General features: G+C 44.5%; 1 protein-coding gene across 1 annotated transcript in view; it reads left to right on the top strand.

The window, feature by feature from the left end:
* GPR149 (G protein-coupled receptor 149) overlaps nt 1-16,436 on the top strand; it is a 37,566-nt gene extending 21,130 nt beyond the window's left edge. The window contains exon 4 of the mRNA XM_066622513.1: nt 15,867-16,436. Coding sequence (XP_066478610.1) covers nt 15,867-16,436 — 570 coding nt within the window. The remainder of the gene's footprint in view (nt 1-15,866) is intronic.
* The last annotated feature ends 463 nt before the right edge of the window (nt 16,437-16,899 follow it).

Here is a 16,899-nt window from a genome sequence, read left to right as displayed (position 1 = left end):
ACGCCCTCAGCCTTAACTGCAGTATGGGCATAAATACTCACCTTACAAGGTTGTGGTAAGGAAAAGATCAAGAGAATACATGTGAAGTATTTGGCACACTCAAAAGAGCCCAATCCTAAAGATGCGCTCGGCCAGCACAAGTCCCTTGCAACCTGGAAGGCTTGCAAATGTGCCATAAACCACGTTTGCACCTCCCTCAGAGTAAGCCACACTGGCACATGGAGGTGCACCTGCCCATGGAAGCCAGATCCAGCCTCAGCACTAGCAGCAACAGGTGAATCCGTGTTGGCTGAGCTTGGCCGGCGTATGGATCTGGGGGGGGGCATGGAGAGGGCAAGGTGTTTCAGGGTAGGGAGGGTGGGACCATGGGTGAGCAGGTGGGGAGTGGGAGGCAGTGCCTAGTCCCGTTCCTGGGTGGTGTGGAGCGGCTCCAGGCTGCTTGGATCTCCGCCACCTCATCAGGTGGCGTAAGTTTGAGTAGACCCATTGGGACTGCTGCACCTCTCCCCGGGGTAAGGGGAATTTCTTCCTCTTGCCTCAGGCTGAGCCTCAGCAAGCCCCAAACTTGCGTTCGATAAGGCGCAGGCCCACTGGCCTGCCTGTTCCAGCGCAAGTTAGGACTGCACTGAAAAAGTGCTACACAAGGGCTATATAGCATTATAGTATTTTAACATGTGCTTTTGCTTTTGTTTGGCACCCTGGCTTCAATGAGTTCTGAGAAGCGTACATGGGGTTTCAAACCGTATTGCTGTTTAGCTTAGAGATGGAATTGCATCTCTAGGGAAGGGTCATTGCTCAGTGACAGAGTATGTGTTTGGTACCTGGTAATCTCCAGTTTACAGAATCATATGATGGGAAAAACCTCTGCCTGGGATCCTAGGAAGCTGCTGCCACTTAGACAACACTGGGCTAGGTGGTCGGATTCAGTACTGTATAAGGTGGCTTCATATATTGATATGAATCAAGAACGCCCAGAGCATTCTCAAACCTCACGTATTTTCAGTGCAGAGCAGTGATATAAATATATATCGCCTTGTTTATCCATAGCAGCCTCAAGGGATTGTGTGAGATGTTTGGCCTTATTCACCAGTGAAACAAGGAAGCCTACTAAAACAGGGAGTGTCCCATCCGATTGCTTTCAATATTCAGGGGCTCTTGCAGTTTTACTGGTCTGAATGACTGTTTTGAGACTCTCCATTTTCTATTGGTTATTACTTAGATTTCTTTGTTGTCTCCAGCTCCTGCTGCTGAACAAGGCACAGCATGAACAGGGGAAAGGTACATTTTACCAGCAGTTGTGCAGCTGAGGGGAGGGGGTCATTGGATGCTGTTACCCTAGATGGCACTCCACGGGGGGTGGCAATGCCACCCCCGCCACAGCCATCCAGTCACCGTGGTCCTGCCCCTCTGGGGTACTCTGGAAGCGGTTGGTGGTGACATGATGACATCAGTACCCAGTGCCACTCTTGGCCTGGGCCACTGCCGCTTGCTGCTGTAAGTAGGGGTGCCATGCAGCAGGGGGCCCTGCAAAACAAATATGTGGGCCTCTACAAGGACCCTGAGGAATTGGGCCCTGTACTTCCTAAGCCCCTGTATGGGATGGATCTCATGCAAATATCTACCCACTGTAATTAAGAATACTCTGACCCGTTATTCTCATTACTAGAACCGCTTCCTTTTTTAGCCAGCTAGAGAAGATAAGTGCTTCCAACTCTCTAACACTCAGTTGTTATCTAACAAATAGGTGCATCAGCCAGGCAGTCTTGGAATACCCATTATGGTGTTTCTTTTGTGGTGCAAATTGCAGCAAAACACTTATCGTTGTCACCCATTTTAATTATTCTGTTACATGGTTTTGAAGGCTAAATGTATGAAGTGTTGTCTGACCTTGTGCTCAATACATGATGCACGACTATTTCAAAATCAAAACTGAAAAGGCCTTAATTGTTCTGGAAAACAAAGATAGAAAAGCAATACAAGCTCCAGGCAGCCAAGCCAATAGTCCATTAACTCAGGAAGCATAAGGAGTTTGCAATTCTATAAGCCTTCCCTGAGGTCAACAGCCATATCCTATCTTTGGTAAGGACGCTGGGTGCAGTGGTGCCAAAATGGTGCCACTTCTGGCTGTATTATGTGTCCCCAAGATGGCCACCGGAGGTCTTCTCAGGGAAAGGGGACAAAGAGTGCAGGCCCTGCAATGGCTGACTGTTTTGCTGGTGCAGATCGGAGGACCTCCGGGTTGGTCTGCAAAGCCCAACATGGCTCCGTCAGTCTCACTCCTCTTCCAGGCCAGTCACACCCCTGCCTTCCCTTCCCCAGAGTACCTCCACCCTACCCCAAAAACCCACACCGGCTGCCACAGCTCCTCATTTGGCACTGAGGGAGTGCTGACTGGCGCTGGCCCAGTGCTGGAAGCCCCTCCTCCCTGGGTATGACACATTTGCAACACCCAGTGCTGCCGCTCGGGGGGGGGGGATAGAATTGGGTCCTCAGTGAACTGGCTGATGGCCTCTAAGAGTTTGTTATTTCAGTGTTAGAATGAGATCCGCATAAAGTAGTGAAACAAGGAAGCTCGCATCACACCCGGCATTTTATCCGAGGTGAAATCCCAATTTATTCCAGAAATGACTGTACACATGTATTCAGTCCAAATATTTTCCAGAGAAATTGTAGCCTCAGCACGATTGTGTCTGCTGAATGCATTGTGCAGTTGTACAGTTACAGTGGATCAAAGGTTACCTATTTCAACTCCTTCCTCAAAGTCAAGACAACCCTTCCAACAGCTCAATCCTATCTCCCGTGATGCTATACAGTAGCAGGGAGCTATGCCAATGGGTGGGCTGTAAAATGGGGGCTAGGATCTGGCATGAATGCCACCAGCCCACTGCCCATGCCTTGCGCTCCATGCCGTAACCTGGGGCCCATGCCATTATCTGGGCTGATGGAGTGTCTGGGTGAGTCTAGCAAGTCGGCGGGACCAACGACCATTTCCACCAGCAGCTCCATCATGCATGATGGTGGGTTCGCTTTCACACTACTGCAATAAAGCCTACCACAAGGTCCATTGCCTTAAGCCCTTGAAAGGATTGGGCCAAAAGAAACCTACCAGATCAAAAAACACAATTCAGCTACAGTAAGGCAAGGGCAACGTTAGGTGCACCAATGTATCAAAGGTACTTGCAGACCAAATAGATCCAGCTGACTGAAGTAACAAGTCAACTGACAGATGCCAGGAGAAGAAAATGAAAACAGAAACCCGAACCGAGTGTGGATGAGGTGTGCTTGGAAGGCATCTCCTGCTGGATTGGATGCTAGTCATCTCTCAGTGTAGTGGAAGATCACAGTAACTTGAGAAGCAACCACATAATAATAATAATAATAATTAATAAACTTTATTTATACCCAGCCCTTCTCCCCAAAGGGACCCAGGGTGGCTTACAACATGTTAAAAACAGATTAAAACATAATCTAACAAACAGATAAAAACATATTAAAACACATTAACAGATACCATAAAAACACTAGTCAGATAAAAAGTCAGATAAAAAGAGCATAAAGCAGCAGTTCATAGAGGACTCAAGCCTGTAAAAAATACTAAAAGATGTAAAAAGATGTTTAAAAGGCCATGAATTCAGAAGGCTTGTTTAAACAAAAGGGTCTTCAGGCCTCGCCAAAAAGTCTCAAGAGAGGGACCCATTCTCATGTCAAGGGGAAGGGTGTTCCATAACGTTGGTGTCACTACTGAGAAGGCCCTATTTCTTGCCGCCGCCCCACGTACCTCCTTAGGTGGCGATACTTGTAAAAAAGCCTTCTCTGATGACCTAAGAGGACAAGCCGGATTGTGCGGGAGTAGGCGATCTCTAAGATACCCTGGCCCAGAGCAGTATGGGGCTTTAAAGGTCAAAACCAGCACCTTGAATTGGGCCCAGAAATGAATGGGCAGCCAATGCATGATCTCCCCCATTCTAACATTAGTGGAGCAGAATTGCATGGAGCTACTGGGAAACAATAGAACTCCTAGAAATAAGAGTAGAACTCAGGGCTAGACCAGGTGTCAGAGGGTTTTTGGACAAGTCCTCCATGGTTCCCCTCTACTTGGGAAGGCATGAAAGTGTTGCTTTCCCAGCATTGCACAGAGGATATGGGCATGGCATGGTTTCAGAGAACAGCTGTGGGCCCTCTTGAAGGGTCTGGGCCCTTGGCAGCTGCTCAGAAATACTGAGCAAGATGACTTTCCAGCCTGATCTGTTCCAATGAAACAGATGTATTCTGTGCGATAGGTTTTGATGACTTTGATTGACATGTTTTAAGTCTGGATTCATAAGTTCTCATGTGGACACAATGGTTGAATGAACCGCTCAGGGTAGGGTTTGTTTGTTTTTTCATGCATCCAGTTATAAATACTTGAGCAAAATGCACTGAATATAGGCTGGTACTACTAGTAGTCATAAGATAAACCATCACCTATTTCATCAGGAAATAAATTCAGACCAGTTAAGAAAAAAAGTGATTGAGATTCTTGCAGAAGAACAAAATAGGAATGCAAAAACCAAATAAGTAATCTGAATCCTGAGAACTGTATTTGAAATATGACTCAGCCCGCTTCATGCAAACCTTTTTATTTATGATTAGTTGCAAGGTAACACACACCTCATCAAATTTTCTGTCAGAGAAATGCAGGGCTTCCATTCCTGGCCTAATGTGGCTATGTCAATAATAAAACTCTCTTTGAAAAGTCAGAGCAATTTAAACATGCAAAAGGCAAGAAAATGCTAAATTCAGTGGTTTCTGCCCTCAGTATCAGTAATTATTCCCGTACTATATGAGACAGTCAATGGAATAGAAGTCTCTTTACTTTTTTATTTTACATATTTAAGTGCTGCCTTCAATATAAATAATTCCAAGGCTTAGAAAAGCATGCATACACACAAAAGCCACTGTAAATTACAGATTAATTGGAAACACCATTAATGGCCCAATCCTATCCAAGGCCAGCCCAGCATGTGAAGCTGCCAGCACAGCTTCTGCTGCATGCTATGGGTGAGCTGGGGAACAGGCAACCGAGGAGAGGTAAGTAAAAGACATTTTTTACTTACTTCCTCATAGGTCACCTGGTCCCAGATGGGTCTCCTCAGACCTACACCAGCTATTTTGCTGGACTAGGTCTGAAGAGCTTCTGGGGGTGAGTCCAGGCTGGATAAGGAGGATAAAATCCAGTGTGCGCGGCATTTGTCAATACCCACCTCCTCCCCGATCTGCCCCCGCTACTGACTTACTGACAATGATGGAGGTTCCGTGGCCCACTGCTGCCAGTCTGGGGCTTACCTGCTCCTGCACTGTTGATAGCAAGTTGTAGAAAAGAGCAGCAGTTATAGCAAGAGTGACCCTGGCCTTAGCTGGCTGTGTAAGGCCTAAGTATGATTGGGCCTTAACAGTGCCATCCTATGCATCTTTTATCAGAAGTTCCTTTGTTTTCAATGAGATTTACTCCCAGGTATGTGCTGATAGAATTTCAACTTTTGGCTGCCACACAAGGCCCATGTACTTGAGAATAAGCCCCACTGAAATGAAAGCAACTTCCAATGAAAAATAGACCCAAATCCTAATCAATTTTCCAGTGCTGACAAACATGTGCCAATGGGGTGTGTGCTGCATCCAGCAGTTGGGTGGCAATCATGGAGGCCTCCTTAAGATAAGGGAATGTTTGTTCCCTTACCTCAGAGCTGCATTGCCCTTACATTGATGCTGGAAAGTTGGTTAGGATTGCTCTCATAGTCAAAGAGGCTTCCTGCTCTGAAGTTCTCCTGCTCCCTCAAATGGCTCCCCGTAATCTCCCTTGCTGCCCCTTATCTGGGAATGTCCTCCCAGATCACCTCTAGCAGACCTTCCTTCCTTCCAGTCTCTCTCTAAACCCACCTTTTCCATTAAGCATTTGGCACTGACCCCAACTCCTTTAACCCTACTACAACTAAACCTAAAATATGTGTCCACAAATGAAAGCAGTCCTGGCTCCAGGTTGGTGGGGGCCTTACTGCAAAGCCCTGCAATGGACTTCCATGGTGTTGCCTGCCCTCCCCCTGGTGGCACTTCACTGCCACTGGTACTGTGTCTCAGTGGTCAGCCTGGTCTAGTGGTCACCCTTATGGGCATGAGCCCTCAGCCAGTGCCCAATCTGGGTGAACTCTGTTGCCATCCCGGCATGAAATAATTGCGCATCCGTCCTGCCCTGGCACTATTCTCTCCCCATGCCCCACTGTCTCCCTTAAATCTATTTTAAATTGTGAGCACCTTGGGACAAGAAGCCTGTCTTATCTAATATTGTAAAGCAACATATATGTCAGTAGTGCTGTATTATTAATAACAGTACTAATAATATATGGAAGGCTGATGAATGATTAAAAAAATATGCATGCATTTGAGTGCAATGGGAGGCATGGTGAATTTGCACTAGGATTGAGCATTGCCTCGGGCACTGGTCAGGCTTTGGTCAAGTCTGCTTGGAGCTGTGTTTCTTGTCATCTAGCCTGTTAACTGCAGAACTGTTAATGAGAGGACAGTAAAGTGAGGTAGTGGGGTTGGCGTTCATGCAAGCATAGGCAGCAGAAAGATATGCAGATCAGTGATGTTACCACTACATTGCACACTTGCACCCCTCAGCTGAGTCTCACTCCCTAGCTAAACGCCCGCCCCTCCAATCATAAGCAGCAAGCCCAGGATCAATGATGCCTGGTGCACTGACATAAGTAAGCACCCAGAAGTAAGTTGCTGGTGATGTGATGATGTTACATCACTACCAACTGCTTCCGGAGAGCTCCAATTTCAATCCAATTGGAGGCAGAAGTGAGCAGGAGAGTCCTCCGACCGTGAAGCTCTATTTGCTGCTATGGGCTTCATTGTTGACAACATGGCGAGGGCCAAAGACACCCCTGGGCAGTGTCAAGCCTCCACCCCGAGCGCCGCATCTGGGGTATGCCACCCTGGCCGCACCAGTCTCTCAATGCCTCTGTTGCAGAAAACTATAAGAAGAAATGTCTGTGTGCTATGGAGATGGTGAAGAATTCAAATTGCCACTGAGTCGCTCTTTGTTGCTTCTTATCAAAAAATAAATGTTTTTGGAATGAGATGAAATGAAAAGCTACTTCTCAAATGAGGGCTTTTGCTGAAAAAGAGCTGGTGCAAATATGCTTCTATATGGCTTGAACCTGGCTGGGTTCACCTGGCAGCCAAAATCCATCAGGACCACTGAGAATTCCACAGATTGCTGTAAGAAGCCTGGCCAATTTTCCCCTTGACTTACAACCTCATCTGCCGACTGCCGCAAGCGCCTTTTTTCTTTTCAAGAGGCCCTTTTCTGAGCGCAGAACCCATTTAGGTGCTCGACAAATTGAAAGAAACAAAGGATGTTGTGTGCAGTGTATTTCTCCTAGATGGACTGGATGTTGTATCTCACTATATGAGCTTTGTCGCTGGGAAGTCATGGTGATAAATACCGGTTGAGATAAGTAAGAGGCAGAACAGCACACCAGATTGTCAACAGAGACTCAGAAAATGACACTCTTTCAGTTGATGTATAGCCCTGGAGGTTAAAGTAGCTCACTCCTAACACAGTATCTATATGCTGTACAGTACTTATGGTTTAATCATTCCAGCATGTGCTACTAATATACTTCCAAGGTGGGAAAGAGAGCCTAACACAATAGGTTTCTATATTTCCCCAGAATATATATAATGCAAAGAGCCCAATCCAAGCATGTCTACTCAGAAGTCAGTCCCATTTTAGTCAATAGGGCTTACTCACAGGTAAGGATGGATAGGATTGCAGCCCAAGGGTTGCATGGTCTGTGCTACTAAGAATTGCACAGAAAGGCAAACTCCATCAGCTACATCAATCACTGCAGGCTTTCTGAAACTGTGGGTCGGGAACCACTAGGTGGGTCACGAGCCAGTTTCAGGTGGGACCCCATTTATTTCAATGTTCATTTTATTTTTAATATTTAGACTTGATGCTACCGCAGTATGTGACTATTTGGGGAAATGTTACAGATCTGTACTTTTAACAGGCTGCTATGTAGAGTATGTAGAGTATACTTTTAACAATGATAGTCAATAGGCTTACTCCTGGGTAAGTGTGAATAGGATTGCAGCCCTTGGAATGTTTGAGGACTATTTTTTTTTTAAACAGATCAGCAGCTGTTTGGGAGAGTTAGGAGGGTTCTTTATTTTAAATAAACATTTGAACCTATATTTATTGTAAACTTTTAATTTACTTATGAGCTTAATTTAATTAATTAGATTTGATTTTGTAGTATGGGTGGTATCAAAATGTTTCCTGCTTGATGATATCACTTCTTGTCATGACATCACTTCCGGTGGATCCCAAGAGATTGTCATTCTAAAAAGTGGGCCCCGGTGCTAAAAAGTTTGAGAACTGCTGAGCTAATGTATTTTACCCCAAAACTCTCTGTATTGGCTTCCTAGTGGAAATTTATCTTCAAGATTATTTTCAAGACATTCAGTACTTCTTTAGGACAGGACACATGACTCTCCAAGATTAGAAGCATTTTTTTTCCAGGACTCTGAAAAGCATTAGGAAAAAGGCTAGAATATCTGCTACTACAAATTCATTTGTACTGTATAACAGACAAAATCATAGGAGGTAAATTTAGTTTTTATGGCTCATCAGTTGGAATGTCTCGGGTTTTCCTTTTAAAAGTGGATCTGCTTCTAGATATAAATATGAACAGATTGCCATTGTCTGGCTGATGGTAGATTCCAAGCCATTTAGAGGTGGCCTAATATATTCCTGTCACTTCTCAAGCAGCTCCAGATTTATGATGGGCTCTTTAGCAAAAATAGCAATTACCATGAGTGTATGTACAGTATGCATGTCTTTGAATAATCTGGAGCCCCAAGGGGAACAAGGAATGGGAAACTTTTTGCATGCGTTATAAAAATAACCTCAGTGTTTACATTCCTTTGAAATTATGATGTCAAAATGCTGATAGTTTAATGCTGATTGTGTCTTGATGCTTCCTGTGTGGTTATATTTGTGGCCAGCTCTCATTACAAGCCCATTTTCACAATGAATGGATAACCTTCTATTCCATTCCTCATTCCCTGTGTCCCACTCAAGCTCATCTATTGCGGGTCTCCTTTGTCTGCTTCTATTTCTGTTGCATGGTTCACATGGCATATCTCAAGTCAGTGAATGCAAGGAGAGGAAAGGGGATTTTGCCGGCTAGCTGTGGTCTGGTTCCAATGTTTAGCTGGAGGTCTAAACAGAGCCTGCATGTATATAAATGTACATGCATAGGCTTTCTACACACCATTTGCATCCCTGACTTTTGCAGAATACCCAGTAGTACAGAGAGGGCCTACAGGCAGTGGTGTAGCTAGAGGGGGTGCAAAGCACTATGTTTTGCAGGGAGCCTCACCACAGTGTGCAAGTGGCCCCCTTCCCTTTGGAACCATTCTGCCCAACATGGCTCAGAAGGGAAGGGGGAGGGGCTGCTTGCATGCCAAGGTGAGACTCTTTGCAAAACTTAGTGCTTTGCCTCCCCTCTAGCTATGCCACGGCCTACAGGCACACAACTTGTACACTTGGGCTGCAATTCTGTGCACATTTTCCTGAGAGTAAGCATTATTGAACACAATGGAACTTACTTTTGAGTACACAAACACAGACTTGTGCTGTTAATGTCTTCATTTTAGATGATGAATATTTTTTGCTACATCTGCATGCACTCACACACTCTCCAGCCTCAGAAACAATTGTGGGGGGCTGGACCGCTTCCTCTGAAGCCCCTCTGGTAAAGTTGGAAGGTGCCCAACTCAAGCAGAACTATTCCTGAAACTGGCCTCACAGATCTGGAAGGGCTAGGCGGTATAGAAGGATGGTAAAAGGATTGCAGATATCCTCTTCTGTGCCCCATCCTTCTTTTTCCATTCAATGATCCCCACATCCATATTTCTAAAATGCTATTTTCAGCCCTAATATAATTATGTCCCAGTCTTAAGATTACCCTTTGTAAAATGATTTGGATAGGCTTACTTATAGTAAATACAGTAAATATGCTAGGACTAGACTGATCCCAGGTCTTGGTAGGACTGTTCATAAGTCAAAGTTTACTGCAAAAAACTTGCTGGCTAGAATTACAAGCAAGAGTAACAATATCTTAAGTACTGATGTCCTTCTGATGTCCATATTCTAGACAAGCATGACAAATGATGAAAATAACTGTGGACAATGTGTGCCCAGCATTCTCAGGCTCAAACTGCCACATCAGCCTCTGAGACCAATTTAATATATTAAACTAGAATGGTGCTAGATTTGCCTGACACCATAGGCAAGTGGAGAAAAAGTCAATAAGAGATTTCCCCATTTGCTATGTAATTCCTTTTCTCCAATACAAAATGATCATTTTCTCTGTGCATTTGAATGAAGATACATATTCCAAATTCTTTTGCTTTGAAGTGATCAAGAGCTGGATCTTCACGTTCTGCACTCCTTTCTTCTCTCTTCTTTTTAAGAAAGAATCTTCATAATTATGCTTTTAGAGAAAGAAGTATGGGATGCATTATGTGAAGAAACAGAATCATATAAGTAGTTGGAGCATGAGGTCCTAATGCTTTTTTGCATCAATACTTTGAGCATATTTTGAGGTATAATGTACAAAGTGAGCAACCAGCTATAGGGAAAAGAGTTATTCTCCAGAGTGTTTCAGGATTAAGGTATGAAAAAGTACTGTGTATTTCTTATTCAAGAGGCTCTCTATTTAAATTTAGTCACATCTCTTTGTTCTGCACTTGTAGTAAAATAAGGGAAATTGCAAAAATTGGAAGAACAGAATAAATGAGATGCCATCATTGTGGCTTACTCACTGTGCAGTCTTAATGTTTATTCAGAAGTCTCATTGTATTCAATTGGCCTTACGCCCAGGTACATGTGTATAGGAGTATAGTCTTAGACATAGTGATGTTCCTAATGTGTTAAAATAGGTGTCCCAACTCAGCTAAAGTTAAGAACATAAGAACCCCGCTGGATCAGGTCAAAGGCCCATCTAGTCCCGCTTCCTGTATCTCACAGTGGTCTACCAGATGCCTCAGGGAACACACATGATTCCTGCATCCTGGTGCCCTCCCCTGCATCTGGCATTCTGAGGCAGCCTACTTCTAAAACCAGGAGGTTGCATACACCCATCATGGCTTGTTAGTTATGATTTATAGTGCAATCCTATACTTGCTTACAAGCTTGTTCAATGGAATTTACTTCCTTGTAAGTGCATTTAGGATGGCAGACAACAGGCCAAACTAGCTGTTGGGGCAACCATGACTTAGGGCCCAATTCTATCCAACTTTCCAGCATTGATGCAGCCATGCAAATAGGGCATTCACTGCATCCCGCTGTAGGAGGGCAACCAGGGAAGCCTCCTCAAGGTAAGAGAACATTTGTTCCCTTACCTCAGGTCTGCACTGCAACTGCATTAGTGCTGGAAAGTTGGTTAGGATTTGGGCCTTGGGGCGCAATCCTAACCCCTTATATCAGTGCTTTCCAGGTAAGGGGACAAACATTCCCGTACTTTGAGGAGGCCTCTGTGAGTAACACCCAACTGCAGGATGAAGCACATGTCCCATGGGCACCACTATGCCAGTGCTGAAAATCACTGACGTAAGGGGTTAGGATTGTGCCCTTAGTTAAATATAGCCTTCCTCCATTCACCTATAATACAGAGATATGTGCTCTAATTTTTAAACCAAGTGCATGGGGAATGGGATCTCTGCACGCTGTTGTTTTTGAGCAGTTTGCACCTGGCCCAGCTTCAATATTAGGAACCAAACAATTGCTGAACGTGGTTCAGCAGGATGAGTATGCAGGAAAGGGAGGTGGGTTTTTTGTTTCCCTCCCCTGTGCCCTCCATCTCTGCTTTATAGGTTAATGGGCAAGCTTATGTTTAAGAAAGGAGTGATCTCCTGGAACATCCCATTTGGCTTCAAGTCTCACTGAAGGCAATGGAACAAGTTGGTGGCAACTGGCATGACTTTCAGTGGGACTTGCAGCACAAGCCTCTGCAAATTTACAATCTAGAGTGAATCCTAGAGAGTTCAAGGGGGGTTAGGAGGGCAGCCAATGGGCCAAACTAGATGTTGGGGCAACAGAAGTGCATGGGGAATGGGAGCAAGTAAGTAAGTGTAAGTGCACACAGGATCACAGGCATACTTGGGGGGCTCAGTGGGAGCAAGTGCTCTAGGGTGGCACAGCTGGGGGGCATCACTGCCCCCCCAGTTGTGCTGCCTGGTTTTGCACCACTCTGAGCCGTGCTACCTGGTTCTGCACTGCTCTGAGGGAAACGTCGCTCCCCTCAAGTTGTAGCCTCTCCAGCCCTCAGGAGACCTCCAGATGCAACTAGTTGGAGAGGCGGCATTTCCAGGCTTGCCCCAGAGTGGCACTGGGGCCAGGACCAGCACTGCACAGGATTGTAGCATTGGTCGTGACTTTAGTTGGGCAAAGGGGCTATGTTGGACGCATGTCATATGCCCTAATCCAGAAAGAGGATCTACACATGGAATGTGTAGCCATGTCCCTCCCGTGTTCTTCTTACACTCTGACCCACATCTCCACACCATTTGGGGGGTTTACCCTGGCAGCAGTGACAGGATACAGGAAGCTGGATTAGATGGGTCTTTGGCCTGATCCAGAGGGGCTCTTTTTATGTCCTTAGAAGAAGAAGAAGAGCGGTGCTCTTCTTATGTTCTTAGTTGTGCCAGTATCTGTGGTATATCCATCAGTGGAATAGGGGCTAAGACGGTGGGGCTGTCATTGCACCAGCGACCCACGGTATATACCATATCCCAGGCCACAGCCCAATTCTATCCAGGATTGGACTGTTGGTTGGAGGGGCTTATGACAGCAGGAGATTCTTCTGCTGTTGTTAAATGGTTGTTGATGGCAAATGCAGTGTTATGTTGATGGCCATCTTGCAAGTGCAGCCCAAGCGGCAGCAGCACCATAGCTTTGTCACTGGACCCTGCTGTGCCCCTTGGATTTTTATATGCATACTGGAAGATTTGGTGGAAGAGAGAGAAAGAAAGGTGATGGGGCAGCTTTGCCATCCCAGCAAAGAGTCCATGGAGAAAGTGGCTTTCAGAACCTTTTCTATAATCCCTCAGGAAATCTGGGCTTTATCCATGTGGCCAGGTTAGCAATTGCTTACACAACCCATATTTGGAAATTGTCATCAAAAAATGTGAACGACAGCCTCAAATTAAAAACAAAACAAAACAATGCATCAAAGATTCAAAAAATCTTGGATAAATTTTATTTTCACTGGTTCTGATTTACAGACCACAGATCCACCTACGGATAACATGTCATCAGTGTGATCTCCTGGGATAATAAGACGGGGGGGGGGAGAGAGAGAGAGAGAGAGAGAGAGAGAGATCTAGTTTGCTCACAGTGCATAAATGATGAATTGCTTTACAGTGAATACATGATTGACCCCTGGTGTATTGCAACATTCTGTTACTAAAAAAGGGGGGGGGAGATCAAACCCTGATGTTACGTCATTTTTTAAATATTTCAACACACTTGCAGAGAGCTGCATGTGGAAATATTGTACTGTGTTTTGTTAGTTCGCTTAAATGCCTTTTGTCAAAATCCAGGAAAAAGAATGATTAAAATTTATATTCCGTTCTATTCTGTTTAGCAAGAATTGCATTGCAGAATCCGAAGAATTCTTACATGGCCTGTGAGAACCATAATTTCACCATGGATCCAATCAGTGCTAGAGCAATAGGTCTTGATTCGTCTCTCTTTTCTATGCACTTCAAACATATTAAGTGGATTTTAGATGGCGCTCCAGGCTGCGTACATTAACAGCAATGTAGACACACTGTAACTAGGTTTTTTGTGCTGCGAATCCCCAGAGGTTTGTAGCGTGAGCGTTGACAGCTGCACAAAGCAGGCACTAGGCAACACTAGATGGCTGTCTAGAGCAGCGCCATTCACATAAGTCTCACACCGACTATTTGGAAATGAATTTCTACACTAATTCCCCATCTGGCTTGCCATTCTCCATTGTGAGATGAGACAGCCTTCTTTGCCATTCATGGACAATTCTGTTTTGCAAGCTTGATTGCTAACCTGTCTTTCTACATTCTCTGACAGTAGGTCCTAGACTTAAGATATGGGCTGGCTCTATTAAGACATACTAGGGCAAGTCCTTGACATTCACTTTCCCTCTGCAAAACCTATTAAGACAGCCAGTATGTTCTGTCATTTCCATTTAGCAGGACCAGCCACCTCTTACCATGTTGCAAGCTAGATTCTATGTCTGGGAATGAAAAAGATCTAGTAGTCCAAGCCTTTCCATGTTTAATTAGAAGTATAATTGGGTCCTCAGTATCACTGGATTCAGGAGTCATAGATTTTACCCATCACGGGTCCTGAACCCGCAGCCGAAGACCCATTGAATCTCTCTGACATGGAATATCCATGTCCAGAAGCCTTTCTGAGGCCCACAGAGGCCATGTGCAGCCTCTATGGGCCCCAGAAAGCCCCCAGAGGTGTGTTTAAAGGCCCAGTTTTCACATGCTGCCTCTACGGGCCTCAGAACAGCTCTGGATATGACTGGAACAAGGTTCTGATCCCATCCTGAGCCCCTATAGACCACAATCAGCGGACTTCATTATCCACAGGTTTCTATCTATGGGGGTCTGGGAACGGATCCCCTGCAGATACTGAGGTCCCACCTATATTGATTTCTTTGGACCTACTTGGGAATAAATGTACATAAATGATTACACCTAATAAAATGCATTGTTTACAGTCAACAGCAGAGGGAAAAAATGAGAGGGGGGGTGAATGAATTGTTTTGTACTCCAAAAATCTCAAAACAAAATCCTCTTCAAGCTTTACTTCCCTGGAATCTCCAACAGCTGCATGGATCAGGTTTGGGCTGCAAGAGGAGCAGGCATGCATATAGGAGAGGAACAGAAATCTGCTTCTTGCCTTGCCATCAGCTCAGCCACTGAGATTCATTTGTTCAAGCACTACTAAGAATTTGGGCAGCTGGAGTTTTGCACCTCTGTGTATAAATGAGGGAGACTTTCTTGTTACACTTGCAATCTTTAGGTTGTATTTAAATACTGTATCACTGAAAAGTGCAATTTTTAAAATTCAGTTTTCTTCCTGTCTTTTAAATAGTAATTTCATAGTACAGGTTGAGTCTCGTTATTCACAAGGGTTCTGTTCCCAGAACTCACGTGGATGGCAAAAATTGCATAAAAGCAAATCCATTTTATAAAAATGTTCCCTTGCTAGGCTATTTAAAATAAGCCTTGCTTACCTTTGTGACGTAAGAGAGAGGCATTAGGCAGACAATCCATCAATCAGTCTTTCTCCAAGTGCTTAGAAAGGCTTCACTCCGAGCCAGCAACCCCTCCCTTCTCCCAGAGCACAGCACTGGGAAAGAATGATTATCTTTCTTTCACATGCTCAGGGGGAAGGGAGGGGTTGCTTGCCTTGGAGTGAAGCTGTTCTAAGTGCCTGGAGAGAGAATGATTGATGGATTGTCAGCCAGCTGCCCTCTCTTGCATTAACAAGGCTATTGTTAAACGACTTTTTTTCTTTAATTTAAAGGGCCCTTCTCATCGCATTGAGATAAAACCACAGGTGAAAAATCAGTGGATAATTAGGTTATATCTGTATTGGTTAAATCCGTGACTTGCAAGTCAGTTATACGATATCAAAGGTACTTCAAATGATGCAGTGATGGAAAGAATAAAGCTCGGTGTAATTGGCTGGTTGACAATGGATTCTGATAATGTGGAAACCACATTAAATAATAGCAATTTTGTTCTCTTTCCAGCGTACAGGAGGTGCTTTAGCTATTCCTTTGTGTGCGTTTCAAGGGACTGTGTCTCTCCAGGCGCCTACAGGAAAAACTCTCTCCTTATCCACTTACGAGGTGAGCACGGAAGGACAGAAAATAACACCCACCTCAAAGAAAATTGAGGTGTATCGCTCTAAGAGCGTAGGCCACGAGCCAAACCCTGAGGATTCTCCCACCACTTTTGCCGACACGAGTGTGAAGATTCATTTGGAGGTACTTGAAATATGTGACAATGAGGAAGCCATGGATACTGTTTCAATCATCAGTAACATCAGCCAGTCCTCGACCCAAGTGCGGTCTCCGTCTTTGCGCTATTCAAGGAAAGAAAATAGGTTCGTCTCGTGTGATTTAGGGGAAACAGCTTCCTATTCACTCTTCATACCGTCAAATAATCCCAACAGCGATATTAACATCTCAATCCCCGATACTGTGGAAGCTCATAGGCAGAACAGTAAAAAACAACATATGGAGAAAGAAGGCTATCAAGAAGAGATACAAATGTTAAACAAAGTGTACAGAAAAAGAGAAGATGATGGGAACAATTAAAAAGACACCCCGGCTTAATCTAGATCTGAATAATTTTGGTCATCTTCTCAGTGAAGACAGCTCTTTTTTTATTTTGCTTGGACATTAAATCAATATTAAGGATATTGATGCACCCGAAGGAAACCTTGGTGCGAATGTACTAGAATGCCAGATTTAAAAAGACAAGTGTTGCAACCCTACACATAGTTAAGCTGCTTAGATCCATTTGAAATTGACAGAATTTAAGTAGCCTGACTATGTGCAGGGCTACAGCCAAGTATTTTGAGCAGCTCCAATGGGAGTGGGGGAGGAAGAGGGAATATGTATTCTAAATGAATCCTTTATGCCTTTTAATTTTGGCTTGCACCATTGGGCTATTTACTTATGAGAACACATGAAATCAACAGGTGATAAAGTAATTTCCTGTTTTAAAAAACGTAATTCTTAGTGATGTGTGAGCTCTGTAGTATTTTCTGCTTTTCTG

Source organism: Tiliqua scincoides, chromosome 3 (assembly GCF_035046505.1).
Source record: "Tiliqua scincoides isolate rTilSci1 chromosome 3, rTilSci1.hap2, whole genome shotgun sequence".
Lineage (NCBI taxonomy): Eukaryota > Metazoa > Chordata > Lepidosauria > Squamata > Scincidae > Tiliqua > Tiliqua scincoides.
The sequence above is the reverse complement of the archived record's forward strand: the minus strand, read 5'-3'. Positions and strand labels throughout refer to the sequence as shown.